General features: G+C 40.3%; 2 protein-coding genes across 4 annotated transcripts; one reads left to right on the top strand and one right to left on the bottom strand.

Annotated features, from left to right (window-relative positions):
• Nucleotides 1-177: 177 nt before the first annotated feature.
• On the top strand, nucleotides 178-6088 carry LOC122865773 (fucosyltransferase 7 (alpha (1,3) fucosyltransferase)). 3 transcript variants are annotated; one of them, XM_044174630.1, is made up of 3 exons: nucleotides 178-464; nucleotides 2025-2155; nucleotides 4030-6088. In XM_044174630.1, the coding sequence occupies exons 2-3, from the start codon at nucleotides 2100-2102 to the stop codon at nucleotides 5039-5041; spliced, it is 1068 nt and encodes a 355-aa protein (XP_044030565.1). In that variant the 5' UTR covers nucleotides 178-464; nucleotides 2025-2099; the 3' UTR covers nucleotides 5042-6088. The 3 variants fall into 3 exon arrangements, with proteins under 3 accessions (XP_044030565.1, XP_044030563.1, XP_044030564.1); XM_044174628.1 differs by having other exon boundaries at nucleotides 3971-6088; XM_044174629.1 differs by having other exon boundaries at nucleotides 178-2155; nucleotides 3971-6088.
• A 640-nt stretch (nucleotides 6089-6728) lies between these two features.
• Nucleotides 6729-10902, bottom strand: pou5f3 (POU domain, class 5, transcription factor 3). The gene is made up of 5 exons (XM_044174625.1): nucleotides 9782-10902; nucleotides 9484-9595; nucleotides 8891-9021; nucleotides 8395-8559; nucleotides 6729-8293 (listed from the first exon to the last, which is right to left on the bottom strand). The coding sequence occupies exons 1-5, from the start codon at nucleotides 10538-10540 to the stop codon at nucleotides 8033-8035; spliced, it is 1428 nt and encodes a 475-aa protein (XP_044030560.1). The 5' UTR covers nucleotides 10541-10902; the 3' UTR covers nucleotides 6729-8032.
• Nucleotides 10903-13656: the final 2754 nt, after the last annotated feature.

Genomic DNA, 13656 nt, shown 5'->3' with positions numbered 1-13656 from the left:
ACCATTCATATGGTGCTAACTTGTGTGGTCAATAAATACCACATTACTACCTTTTGGTATTGACAATCATCTTTTTACTATGCACACATAGCTACACTGATGACTCACTGGTGTGTGATCACCACCATCTTAATTCTAGATCATGTTCAACACTTCCCCTTTTCCCCATCAGTGCAGACATGCAGCAAACACCATCTGATTATGCTCAGTTGTTTTTGCAGAGCATTGCCAAAGAGAGCAGAATAGCATCACAATTTCTAGAAAGCAAGAATTGAAGAGGATGGAGCGTGTAACATGATTCTGCGCTCAAATCATATTCAACTGTAACCTTGACTTCCTTAAAAGGGGCTGCGTTTTAATTTTTTTAACACTTCAAGCTCATCATCACGTTCCTACCAGCAGCGACCAAAAATGGTATTGGTGGTGACTGAGAACAGAGAACAAAGCCCTCATCTTGTGATCAGGTTGGTGGAAAATGCTTAATGTTTTCTTTTTCATGTGTCTTTCTGGTCAATGTGGTCTGACTTCTGAAATGTTTCACATATTCTTTTGTATTCTCTATAGCTGTATGTCAAAGCTGATAGTTTGCACTTAGCCCAGTTTACTGTCAGTGAATCAATACAATCAGGGTTGAAACTAAGTTGGCAGGACTTGCACCTTCTAACGCTCTACAAAAGCTGGGGAGCAGACAACAGTACCACTGCCAACATAAATCTTTCACCACATTCTGTTCAGAGTTTTTTCAGCTATAGAGACCTACTACTTAACTATTCTGGTTGTGATATTTTTCAAAGACAAGCGCGTGCATACGGCCGTCTCTGTACACCATTGTGTTCCAGAAACTACTTTCTCATTATATAATAAATTACCAAACTATGTTCTTTTAAGTAAAGATTTATGTCTCAAAAGAAATCCAATGAAATCAATGCTAAGTGAGAAGTTTGTTTTATGTTATCAGATGAGAGGTGTAGTTGGAAAAGTCTATTTTTACATTTTCAAGTTACTGATGTGGTTTGAGCTGTGGTACTTCAGTTTTGTCGAGTGTGTTTCTGTGCGGTTTAGCAACTTGGTTGTGCTTATTTTATGCTGAAGGCTGCTCTTTATGTTTATCTTATATTTGGATAGTGTGAGGCATGACATCGGCAGGTTGTATTAACTGCCTGAGAGCACACAAATGACTTACTGATCAGTCTGATGGAAGAGCATAGACAGTTTATTTTATCATTATCCATGACATCTCCGTTGTTATTTACTGCACATTTTCTGGTAGTTACACTGGTTTGTGCAAAAGTGTGAAATAATAAATACTTAGGTGTAAATAAGTTAAGTATCTGTGTTTTTTGTTTTTTTGTTATGTACTTTTTCTCTTTCATGCAAACATACAAAAAAATTTTTTGCCAGAACATCTAACTTTTAGTTTTTTAGCATTCTCAACAGCTCCACATCCTTTGTGTTTCTCACATCCTGTGTGAGTATTAGTTCCTTATTTATAAACTGTTCAGTCATAGGTCTTTTTCCTTGTCTTATGCAAAGTGAAAGTTTCAAGACTGTGATCTGTTTCACAATCCTGTTATTTCTTCAACTTTATGATTTAACATTTCATAATATTCTCTTCCAAGAGAAACCACATAATGTGCAGCAGTTAAGTAAGTGACTTTCAAAAAAGAGAGAAAATGATGACAACCACAAAGGATATCTTTGACTGAATGATTAAATGTTAATAAATAATAACAATTTAATAAATGCAAATTCATCATATTAATGTAATTTTTTTGCATTTATTTGGACTGTAACCCCCACTACCTGCTGACCCATAATTCAACTTGTGTCCTCTGAACAGTTATATCATTCTTTCTATCTCTCCTCACACATTACAGAGAAGATTTACAAAGTAACAGTATGAAATGTTTTGTATAGGTGACTGGATTGCATTTCATGGACTGATTGTGAAGTGATGTCAACGGATGGATCTTAATGTGTGTTTTCTGGCTTCGGCAGCACTTAACAACTTTTTTTCCATGCAGAAAAAAGGACACTTGCACAAGTTTCTCTTGAGTCGAGGTTGAGCAGAAACATGTCAAGGTCTCTGATTTGAATGGATGGTGGTGAGTCCTCTTCATACTGGGTGTCACAGGCTGAGTTGGAGTACCCAATGGTGAGTCATTACAATCATCACTGTCCCTATTCAGGAACTTTGGATGACGACTGATGCAACAGACATTCACTTATTTTAAGAAAGTTCTTGAACAACACCAAGAGGAGTCTAAGAAAATGCATCTCTTGGTGTCTATGAATTGCGTCTAAAAATCAAATAGCTCTAGTTTTAGCAATTTTCTTCCAAGTGCTTCTTTCTGCATTTTCTCGGTTCATTTAGAGCTGTGAGTCAAATACAGACAGGTCTGATCTCTACATAGATACTAGAGCAATATCTGCATGGCTTGTACAAAAGCGTTCATCTGTCTGTAACTCTGGTTATGTTATGACTGTCACACCTTAAGAATCCCCCTTTGAGATGGTCTTGTTTCTTATTATATTACATCAGTACAAAGTCATGCTCAGCAGCTGTTTTGATACTGTCTGTATGCCTCCTGTATTAACCTTGAGTAGATTTTAAATGAAAACTTGATGTAGCTCGAATAAAATGAAATGTTGTCCCTAAATATGTAGGGCTACTTTTCATGTATGCATGAAGCTCTAATTCTCCACAGTTTTCATCCTAAAGGTTGGAAAACTTTAGTGAATAATATTTGTTTTTACAGTAGATAAGGGTATAATTTAAAAGTCGTATGATTTTAACTGAGAGCGTATAGCTCCGTTACAATTTGTAAAACATCATGCTTACTTTCTATGAAGGATGCCCAGGAGAGCCTGTGTCCAATATTAGCTTTCAGGTTAGTGACAAAACTACTGGTCATTCTCAGGATTCAGATAGATGGTGTAAAGTGGTCAAATTTATCTTAATCTCAGTATATCATGTTTAAAGTATATTCAGTGTAACATTAAAGCCTATGCCTTACTGATTGTGATTTGCTATTTGGAAATTTTTTTTTCCATCAAAATAAGAGTCTATAAAATATAATTAAAGTCTCAAATCATTATGTCAAGTGTATAAATGTTGCTCAAAACTTAATCAAAGCAGATATGAGAACATTCAGGCTACCATTCAATCCTGCTAATGTTTTCACATACAAATTACTTTCTTGAATTTATACAGCGTTCATTTTTTCACAGTGTGACAAAAAAATATTGATTTTGGACAGAAATTAATCTTTTTATTTTTGGTATTGTAAAGATGTGCTGAATTCTAAATTGGTCCAATCCACATAGATTTGTGAGATCAATTACAGACTCATCTTTACAGAACTACATAGAGATTTATTGCATTTTATTGTTTTGTTTATACATTTTATATAAAGTAAATCAAATGAAATATCAGAGGTAAACTGACCTGTTGATGGGTTATCAAATACACTGCACTAAGGTTATTGTTAAAGGACCATACTTGCAAGTTATAGCTACTTAACTATAAATCATATATACTTTCAATTTTTTACAACAGTTGGCAATTGGTTTCCATTCATTCATGTGCAAAATGAAAATCAATTAACAATTCCTGGGGTCATTTTATGCCTCTGGTTGACAGTCAAACCGACTCAAACCGGGGACATTGCGGTTCATGGTCAGCGCCTTAAGCCCTACACCACTACGACGGCTATAGACTGAATTAAAAAAGTTTGGTCTGCATTACCTCACAACAGTGATTTTTATATCATATGGAAATTAATGGAATCTAATGGATGCATGGAACAGTAAGAAACGTACATGCAAATTTCATCTAAACAGAGCAGCATAGTTTGCAAAGTGGTTATTTGTGTATATGTGATTTGTCGTTTAACATCTGCTTAAGGTAAAGCCACATGAACCTCATCACTCCTTCATAATCCTACTTCTTCATTCCCTTTTGTGACAGAGGTGTGATAACACTAAAAAGACTGTACTGAAGAAGGGCCTCCTCCTCTTCTTTCTCAGTGTTTTACCGCTGTGTCTTCTCAATGGATGGTCGAGAAGATCCCAGACCATGACAGCCATAAATACCTGCGCCTTCTATAACTGTGGCAGCAGTAGAAACATGACCATCCTGCTGTGGTACTGGCCCTTTGGCAGGTCATTCAGCCTGAGGGGTGATGTGTGCTGGGACCTTTATCGCATCCCTCGCTGTAGACTGGTGGACCAGCGCTCCCTGTTCCCCTCAGCTGATGTGGTGGTGTTCCACAACAGAGAGCTGGTGCTGGGCCACCAAAAGCTGCCCTTTGACCTTCCACGGCCACAGGACCAGAGGTGGGCCTGGATGTCCCTGGAGTCCCCTAATTACAATGGAAACTTGCAGCACTATGCAAATGTCTTCAACATGACCATAACCTACAGGAGAGATGCTGATATCACAGTACCCTACGGCGAGTTGCTACCAAAGGAGGGTGAAGGACATGTGATGGAAGATGTCCCTCTGAATAAGAGCTTTCTGGTCTGTTGGGTGGTCAGCAACTACAGGAGCCACCACAAGAGAAGCAAAGTGTACCATGAGCTCATTGACACGGTTCCTGTGAGGGTTTATGGTCGTTGGACAAAGGCACCCCTCACCACTAAAGCCCTCTTGCCTACAATCTCTCACTGCTACTTTTATTTGGCTTTTGAGAACTCAGTCGCCAAAGATTACATCACAGAGAAGCTGTGGAGGAACGCTTACCAAGGCGGGGCAGTGCCTGTCGTCCTGGGACCGCCATTACACGATTACAAAGCTGTGGCTCCACCGAATTCTTTCATCCATGTTGATGAGTTTGCATCAATAAAAGACTTAGGAAAGCATCTACAACAGCTTGCAGAGGATAAGAAACGCTACAGTGAATATTTTACCTGGAAACATCATTGGAAAGTGAAGTTGTACAAAGACTGGAGGGAAAGACTGTGTAAGATCTGCTCAAAATACAACAGTTCAGTGCAGCAGAAAGTTTACTCTGACCTAGAGGCCTGGGTCCATGCTTAAACACTTGGGCTTGCATACTTGTGTTTAATTTTTCACTGATAACTTACAAATTTTACCTCATTTTTGACAAATTAGCAGACTTCATGACCTCATTTTTTGCATCAGTACTTATTTACTTTCCTTGTTCTTCCATTATTTCTAATACATTTTTTCAGAGTGTGTTCTGTTTTCATGTTACTGCTGTGCCAATAAAATAAACTGCCAAACAGTTATAGTCAGGTCAAAAGGGAAAATGGATGAAAATGAAGGGGAAAGCAATTTGAACATTGCAGAAAAATGTGAAGCATTACATCTTTGAGATTTAGGAAATCTTGTCCAAGGACATTGTGCAAAAGTGTTTCTACACAGTATATGCACACAATCAACACAACTAACATGCTTTAACTAATAACTGTATTAAGAACAATGACCAAATGAATTAAATCCCTAGCACTTTATACCACATGCCTGACCTCTCTAGGGTTAAAAGAATATTTTGGTATTTTTGGAAATATGCTTTCTTGCTGAGAGCTAAATGAGAAGATTGGTACCACTCACATGTCTGCATGATAAATATGAAGCTGCAGCCAGCTACACACAGACTGACACAGGGGGAAAGAGCTAGCCTGGCTCTGTCCAGAGCTACAAAGGCTGATTTTGTTACCAAATAAATAAAAAACATACCAAAAACATAAAAAAAAAAATTGACCAATAAAGAGTAGTTTAAATGGCTTTGGTCTTCTACCAAAGGGAAAACACCTCAAGCTTGAAATTTGACAACTCCCACTCCGCACTGTTGCAATTGCAGTGTCAGTAATAAAACAATGGCTGAATATGTGATATATCCTATTAATGTAAGCATTTTTATATTTTCATAATGATGTACCATTCAAAAGGTATGCATGGTGTTGAATGATGTGATATTTTATGATATTTTATTAAGCACTGTATTTGGTTTAGAAGATGTCTAAGACTGTCCTTTCATATAGAGTTTGGTCTTGTTAAACTAATTTCTGTTCATTTCATGTCCATCTTCCCTTGACAATAAAAACGATGGTTTGAGAGAAATTGTCGCTGAGTTTCATTGCAGGAACACCATTAATTTCTTCTGACAACTGATTTAAACAAAGCTCAACTTCCTCAAACCTGTGTGTAGGGAAAAAAAAAAAAAAAGATTAGTTACAGTAGGTAACAATTCAGTTTGCTGAGGTGCCTTAAGAACAAGAACTTAATTTCAGTTCCTCAGTCAATGCACTGACACGCACACGATATCTGGTTGTAAATCAAGATGGGTTGGACAATAGGAGCATGTCTGTTAAAGTGTAGGTGTACAACAAAAGAATTTCCTGTTTTTTGGTGGGAAAAAAAGGCAATATTCCAGCAGCTTGCACAAATCTCAACATATGGACTGTTCAACATAAATCAGTTTTACTGAATTTCTAGATTTCAGATATCTATTTAAGGTTTAGGGTGTTTTGATTGAAAACATCTCAGTGTAGTTAACATCTCAATACATTTGAATTTAAGCCATTTACAATCTGTTGAGAAAATGTGTCACATTAAAAACGATGTTACGAATGTAATAGTTATGATTGCACATTAGTAAATCTTTAGGTCAGTACATTATTCATAGATCAAGATCAGTAGAAGTAACTGTGCTAAAGGATCATTTAAATGATGATCAATTTAATTGACCGCTCAAAGTTAGGTCTTGCTAAAAAAGAAAAATTAAAAAAAAAATTCATGGTCACCTATAAGGATTTCTAAGTCATGGAGGTATAGTCAAGAGTGACTACATGAAATTTAATATATTTCTAAAACGTAATCGGAGTTAAAAAAAAAAAAACACCACAATAGGACCGGACAAGAGAACACTTCAATGAGCACACTCCAATGAGCACCCAAACTTCACTTTTAGTATCAAGTGTTATTCAGCATTTCATAAACAAAAAAAAAAAACTCTTTACATTAAAAACAAAATGGAGGTTTTGAAATACAACATAGCCTCAACTTGACTGCATAATGAACCAATTCAGGTCGGACTTCTCACTACCATTCACCTGAGACATTGAGAAAATAGACAGTGTGCAATTGGCAGAATTAGCAGCTATGACACCTGTGAGTAACAACAAGTCACATTCCCTGAAAATATTACTTTGAATCTCAGTCCCCCAACAACGGCAGAATATTTGCTAAAGATGTCAATGACAATCAACAACCACAGGGCTGGGCTTGGTATACAAATGAGACATTTAAAAAAAAAAAAAAAAAAAAAAAAAAAAAAAAGATAATATTCAACATTACAAAATCAACTTTGTGCAAAATCAAAGGGAAAAATGCACCCTGAATGAGAATTTGCATTTTCCATTTCAATGACAAGACCGTTCAGACAAATACTGTAGCTGCTCTATTCAGATGGGACACAGGAGTATTGCACAAACACTGACCAAACTGTTGACGATGAATTCTGTTTAAAGAGGCATCCCTCACATTGTGATTCCTTTGATAACCCAGATCTTTCCTCATCTGCGCCACAGAAAACCTACCCGGGATTTAGCAGTGGTGGAAGGAATAACCTGGCTCTTTAAACCTGCTCACACTTACAACTCCATCCTCACTCCACAAATCGACCATATACTGTAGCATCAAATCTCACTGGAATAATTTACTATGCAATATCCAAGAACACAAAAAAAAAACCAAAAAAAAAAAACAGAAAAGGCACATTCAGCAACGTTTAAATTTTCCTCCAAGTCAAAGCAGTTGTTGGTGTTGAGTTGCAGGGTCAATGGTAAGAGGATGTAGCCCATGGCAGTTCATTGAGTTTCACCACCACGTTGAGCCATCTCACTGCTGCAGTCAGCAGACGAGCCTCCACACTTGGAATGTTTCTATCCCATGATCGGTGGATCTGGTTACTGGATTTAGAGGCTCGTCTTCAGCATGAGTTGGGGTTGGACAGAGGCTTTGGGAAGGCAATCTGTGGTTCTGGCCAGGACTACCTAAGCGTGTTTATCCAGTCAGGTGACTAACCAGTCCGTGGTGCAGGGCTTGTTTCAGGACGTCAGGCCGATGAAGCGGGGGCATGTACAGCGTGGGAGGAGGGGCACCAGGGTAGCTGGAAGCAGGGTAGCCCTGACTGGGAACGGGGGAGGGGGCCATGTTCAGTGGGGAAGGACTCTGCTCGTAGTACTGGCCATCGCACTCCTCATCCAGTGGCAAGGCCAGGCGCTTTCCTTTCTGTCTTCGGTTGCAGAACCAAACACGTACTACCTGCCAAGGACATTAGTATTTTAAAAATGTGACTAATTAGACACACATTCCTTAAATAAAAATAAGGCAAAACGGCATCACTTTTTAGAGTTTGTACTTACATCTCTCTCCAGACCAAGGTCATCCGAGATGTGTGTGATCTCTTGGGTGTTGGGCTTGGGACATTTAATAAAGTAAGACTCCAGAGCAGAGCGCACAGCTCCCTCCAGACTGGTCCTCCTCTTCCTCTTTCTGCTGTCAACAAATACTCGCTCAATCTTGTACATCTGATGAATCAGAAACATGGGAGTAAGGGTTCATGCAGTGTTGAATACAGCATTATTTATGAAGTTGTGTATTCTATATTGAACAGATGGTTGTCCCATTTGGTGTACGCCATGTAGGAAAGTCAAGGTTCAAACAAGGTTTCATCTGATCACTAAACAGCTTATTTATGGCCACTAGATGGCATATTACACTTCACAAGAGTAGAGGGCCTTGATTCAGGTTTGCTCAGCAGGAAGTTAGCTAGGCCTGAAAAGGCCAACCGATCCCATGAATTTCGGTGATCATCTGTTGTCTTGTAAACGAGTTGGCAGATGTCAGTAGCAGACTTACATCCTGGGGATTTTCCGAGGTCTCTGCCTCATTCAGCCATCTCTGAAGAAGGGGCTTCAGCTTGCACATGTTCTTGAAGCTCAGCTGCAGAGCCTCAAAGCGGCAAATAGTCGTCTGGCTGAACATCTTACCTGCATGCACACACACAAATATCACATGGCAATAAACTAGGATCGTTGACTTAAAAAAGCCAAAACTATGATACAAGATTCATCTACACCAGAGTCCCAATGTGTTATATAACCAACATTTCAGGAGTTTATCTTCTAAGTTCCCTGACAGTTTAAGTGAAATACTTCCCAAACCTGGATCCACAGGTTATCTTAACACCAAACTACAAATCCAGAAAATATGTCTGGCGTGGACTACCAAACAGGGTTTATAGCATAGCATCCCAGATGGACACTGACTCTGGACTCAGTTATGACCAGATCATTTCTTAGAGTTGCATGTGGTATCATGGATCACAGAAGAGTCAAGCAGCTGTTTTATTTTATTTTATGCATTGTCTGATCGTGACTATCTAGGAACTCTGACCTAAAAAACACATAGTACAATATAAACCAGTATCTCCATATGGGAACCAAACTTACCATAAAGGTTACCCAGGGCAAGGCCAACATCAGCTTGAGTGAAACCCAAGGTAATGCGTTTGTGTTTCAGCTCTTTAGCGAACTGCTCCAGTTCTTCGGTGGAAAGATTCTCCTGTAGAAAAGGACATTGTTAAAAAAAAAAAACACTTCAAAACCATTACAGATGGAAAACTTGGGTACATTTCTAGGTGGCATGTAATACCGTGGGCAGATTCCCTACAAGTTGCATCGGTTCTCACAAAAGAAAACTGTGCGTATTTGGTTAAAATTAGAGACCTGATTCAATGACTGGTCTTACCTCCTCGGAGTCGCTGCACCCGCCGCTGGAAGACCCGCTGCTCCGCGTGGAAGAGGCCGGGTTCTGCGTCTGGGGTCCGGTGGCAGCCTGGGTTGCGTTCACGTTGAAAAACGCGTTCCCTGATAACCCGTTGCTTGGGGGTGAAGGGGACATAGATGGTGAAGATGCAGAGGATGTTGAGGGATTTTGGTTATTGCTGCCGGGTGGTGTGATATGGGTGATCCCGGGCCAGAAGGACGGGTTCCAGGCCGGAGAGTAGAAGACTCCATGGGGCATGGCGGCGGAGGCTGGCGGTGTTGCGTACTGCTGAACCTTTATCTCCGTTGAGTAGTCATCACCGGTGTCCTTCTCAGTCTTTATTTCGGGTAGTTTGATTTGCTCCCGGGTCTCGGCTATGGGGGGGCTCAGGTTTATAGGCTGGGTAGCTGCTGTTACGCCGGGTACCTGGCCGGTGTACTCGGGCGCAGCGAAGGGATACCAGTGCTTGGGTTGCCCAAACTCTCCAGCCTGCAGGTCAGATCCCCTGTAGTCACTGGCGACGGGTGGGAAGGGGAAAAAGGTCTGCGTGGATGCCGGTGTGATGCCACTATAAGCGGTTTTGTTGTAGAAGAGGCTCGGGTCTGGCAGGACGCCGTGGGGAAGCTGGAATGACGCAGCGCTACCCAAACTCTCCTGACCCAAAATTTGGGTGCAAGGATTGGTCCGACTGAAGTCATACGGCCGGCTTTGGCACTCCGGACTCTGCGATCTTTCAGACATCCTCCAAACGGTGTGAGGGCCTATTAACAAGCGCGCGTCCAAAATGTAAAGTTTAAAAAAAGTCAGCGGTGACTGCTCAACCTGCTCATCCGTTTCAAATTCAAACCCAAAGAGGGATGAGAAAGGAAGAAGCTCTCCAGAAATAACCCAGCACCTGTCCGAGAAAAGTCCTTTCTGGGGGAAATTGTGCTAAAACTTAGGTTAACGCAGTTGCCGTTTTGGTTCAACATAACCGCCAATACGCCTACGGCCTACTCCATGAAGCCCTATCTTTAACACCACCGTCACTCACCTCACCTTCAAGCTCAAATGCTCCTTTCCTGCCCCGACACCACAGCTTTTCGTAATCACAGCTGCGGGTGTTTATCTCTTCGCCCATTGGCTAGCGCAGACAATTGTGCACAGCTGATGGTGAATTTGTGAATGACCTTGATTCTTCCCAAAGTGGTGGGCGTGTTTTCACATAAACTTTGAGCCATTTTTGCGTCAGACCAACAGTGTTGTTTTTTGTTGTTTTGTTTTTGTTTTTTTTGTTTTCTGCTTTTTAGGCGAATTTAAAAATCATTACGCGCAAAGCCAAGTCATTACTCGGGAAAATATTAATCATTCAACAGTTTGTCAGTCTTGACATTGCTAAACAGGCACGGGTCACTGCTTCTGTAAATACATATTGTAACACTATAACTTGCTCACCTCATTCATGAATTATAATGCTTAGTTTGTTTAAATTATTCCCCTTCAAGGAGATGGCTTTGATATTAAAATCCCTGTCATTGAGGCTTCAGTCAGACCTGAATTCATTTTAATCACTAACATTTAAACTAAATTAAATAAACTGACATTGTAATCCAAAATAACTGTGATAAAACAAATTAACTTAATTAATCGGGCCACATTTAATTTAAAACAAACAGATGTAAATTTATGAGAATGTTTTGACAGCTCGTGAGCAACACATCGCAGATAGAAAACACTGATTTTGGCTACTTGAAATGGCCTGTAAGTGTAGAGATAAGCAGGGTGACAAACAAACCCAAAGTGGTGGCACATAAAGAAGTGTTGTGAACTGGTGAATTAGTGCTGATAGACACACATGACGCCTTAACCTTAGTATTACATTTTCATTTTTACCAACTGAATGTTTGAGTATGTTTGTCTTGGGTCTGTTATATCGTCTTAATTGTGTTAAAAACGTTTGTTCTTTATTGGAAACAGGGGTTACGCTATTTTACATCAGCACTTGTTTAAACGTAAAACGAGACTACACTAGAAATAGAAGAAAACTGAGACCTTATTCATAAAATGACCAACAACATTCAGGTGAACTTCTCCCATTCACTGTTGATCGGTGGCCATTCAAAAGCCTGGATGGCCGGAGCAATGGTACAGATGCGCTCCCCCAGCGCGAGTCATTGGCCGCAGATTGCGGCAGGAAGACACACTGCGGGAAAGGAGAGGGGGTGCCATTGTACGACCTGGCCCCGGGGCACCCCGTGGATTTCAGATCCCGAGTTGCGATGGTCGACCATTAGCTTCTTTTCAGATTGGAACAATAAGTCTCAACCCTTTGATTCCGCCCCACACCCACCTCCCCCTCCTGTCCTCTGAAACAAACACCAGGCTGAAGTTTCACTCTGGTCTGCGTTCACCGAGGGCCAATGCCTTGGCATCCAGTCTGATATGGACTATAAGGTCCTAAACTGGTCTAAAGGTTTGCAGGTGCAATAATCAAGTTGTGTTGGAATATTTCTTGTACATTATCCAGCTTGGAATCAATTAGCATCAGATCCATCCTTTTTGGTGGCTGGTATCACCTCAAAATGAAGTGATATGTGACTGGTAAACAATTTGATTAAATAATGATGTTACTTTTGCAGATTGTGCTATTAAATTATTAATTAGAGGAGGCTTAGATGAATAAAAATGTATTTCACAAGACAATGTGATGGAAAAACACCAGAAAAATATGATAATCAAGAAGTCTAGCAGAAATATATAATTTTGTTACATTTCAAACTTATCTCATGGCCTACTTGGGGGCCTGTCGCCATAGGCTGTAAACAGCAGTCATTGAATATAGACAGAATTTCTTCTTCTGAACCTGAAATAACAGCTCTTACTACACTATAACCAGGAGATCAGCACTCTTTCTGCTCTCCCAGATACAAAGCCATGTAGGTCCAGGACCAGGGAACCTTGGGGAGACCACAAGAGCCTGGTCAATAGCTTAAAAGACATCAAACCCCAACTATACAAGCATTGTCCTGGGCCATGGACTTGGGAGAATAATTGTCATGCAAAAGACAGACAGCAAGAGAGATAGTAGACTTCAGGCAGGGCTTCAGAGAGAGAGGGACAGCAGAGCACAGAGCTCCCAGGGTGTCCAAAGGAAGAAGGGGAGGGGAGGGGGGAGGGGGGTCAGTGTTGAATAGCTCGGTACAGTGAGGAGGAGATGTGTGAGGGGAGTATCTGGGGATTTAGCTGAAAACCCCCCAGATGTCTCAGATCTTGTCTTTAGTTCTTTTTAAGTGGCCTCTTCAAGACACCTCAGAGATCTGCTCACTGCTCGTACGGCATATCCAGTCAAACAGAGAAAGGGAGAAAGTGTCAGGTAAAAGAAAGCCTGTTGCTATGGCAGCAGTGTGAATGTGTTGCACACCTCAACCAGTCACACCAGTGAAGAAAAAACTACCTCTAACTGGAGCAATATAACCAAAACATACGAAGTATCAGTCTGTATTTTAGCGTTTTTTAATCGTGTAAATTGCTCTTCTTCTTCTCACAATCACTGCAGGCTGTGTACATTCAAAGGAAAGCAACACATGCATACGTGTGTGTGATATCAGACTGAGAGATGTTACAGTCTAAATTATTGACTGATTTATGTCTGTCATGTGATCGACAATTGGTCCCGCTGTAAGAAACTACCATTGCCTTTCATTCAAGGATTGTATAGGTATGCTCATGTCTAAACTTGTGAAAATGACACATTGATGTATAGCTGCACTTGTCACCTCAAGAGGGGACAGTGTCAGTTACATTTGGTGGTTCTAAACACTTCTGAGAAGCTCTATTTATTAGAAATCCCCTGATGTTTTCTTCATATGATTGTTAGA

This window comes from Siniperca chuatsi, linkage group LG18 (assembly GCF_020085105.1).
Source record: "Siniperca chuatsi isolate FFG_IHB_CAS linkage group LG18, ASM2008510v1, whole genome shotgun sequence".
NCBI lineage: Eukaryota > Metazoa > Chordata > Actinopteri > Centrarchiformes > Sinipercidae > Siniperca > Siniperca chuatsi.
Note: the sequence above shows the minus strand (reverse complement) of the source record. Positions and strands in the feature narration are given on the sequence as shown.

What these genes read in the sequence shown, in the direction of transcription:
- LOC122865773 (XM_044174628.1), top strand. Translation starts at nt 2,096, where the DNA reads ATGGATGGTGGTGAGTCCTCTTCATACTGGGTGTCACAGGCTGAGTTG. An exon ending in CTGAGTTGGAGTACCCAATG is followed by an intron (nt 2,156 to 3,970) that starts GTGAGTCATTAC and finishes CTTTTGTGACAG; the next exon opens with AGGTGTGATAACACTAAAAA.
- pou5f3 (XM_044174625.1), bottom strand. Translation starts at nt 10,540, where the DNA reads ATGTCTGAAAGATCGCAGAGTCCGGAGTGCCAAAGCCGGCCGTATGAC. An exon ending in GGTGCAGCGACTCCGAGGAG is followed by an intron (nt 9,596 to 9,781) that starts GTAAGACCAGTC and finishes CCTTTTCTACAG; the next exon opens with GAGAATCTTTCCACCGAAGA. An exon ending in ACCTTGGTCTGGAGAGAGAT is followed by an intron (nt 8,294 to 8,394) that starts GTAAGTACAAAC and finishes TGTCCTTGGCAG; the next exon opens with GTAGTACGTGTTTGGTTCTG.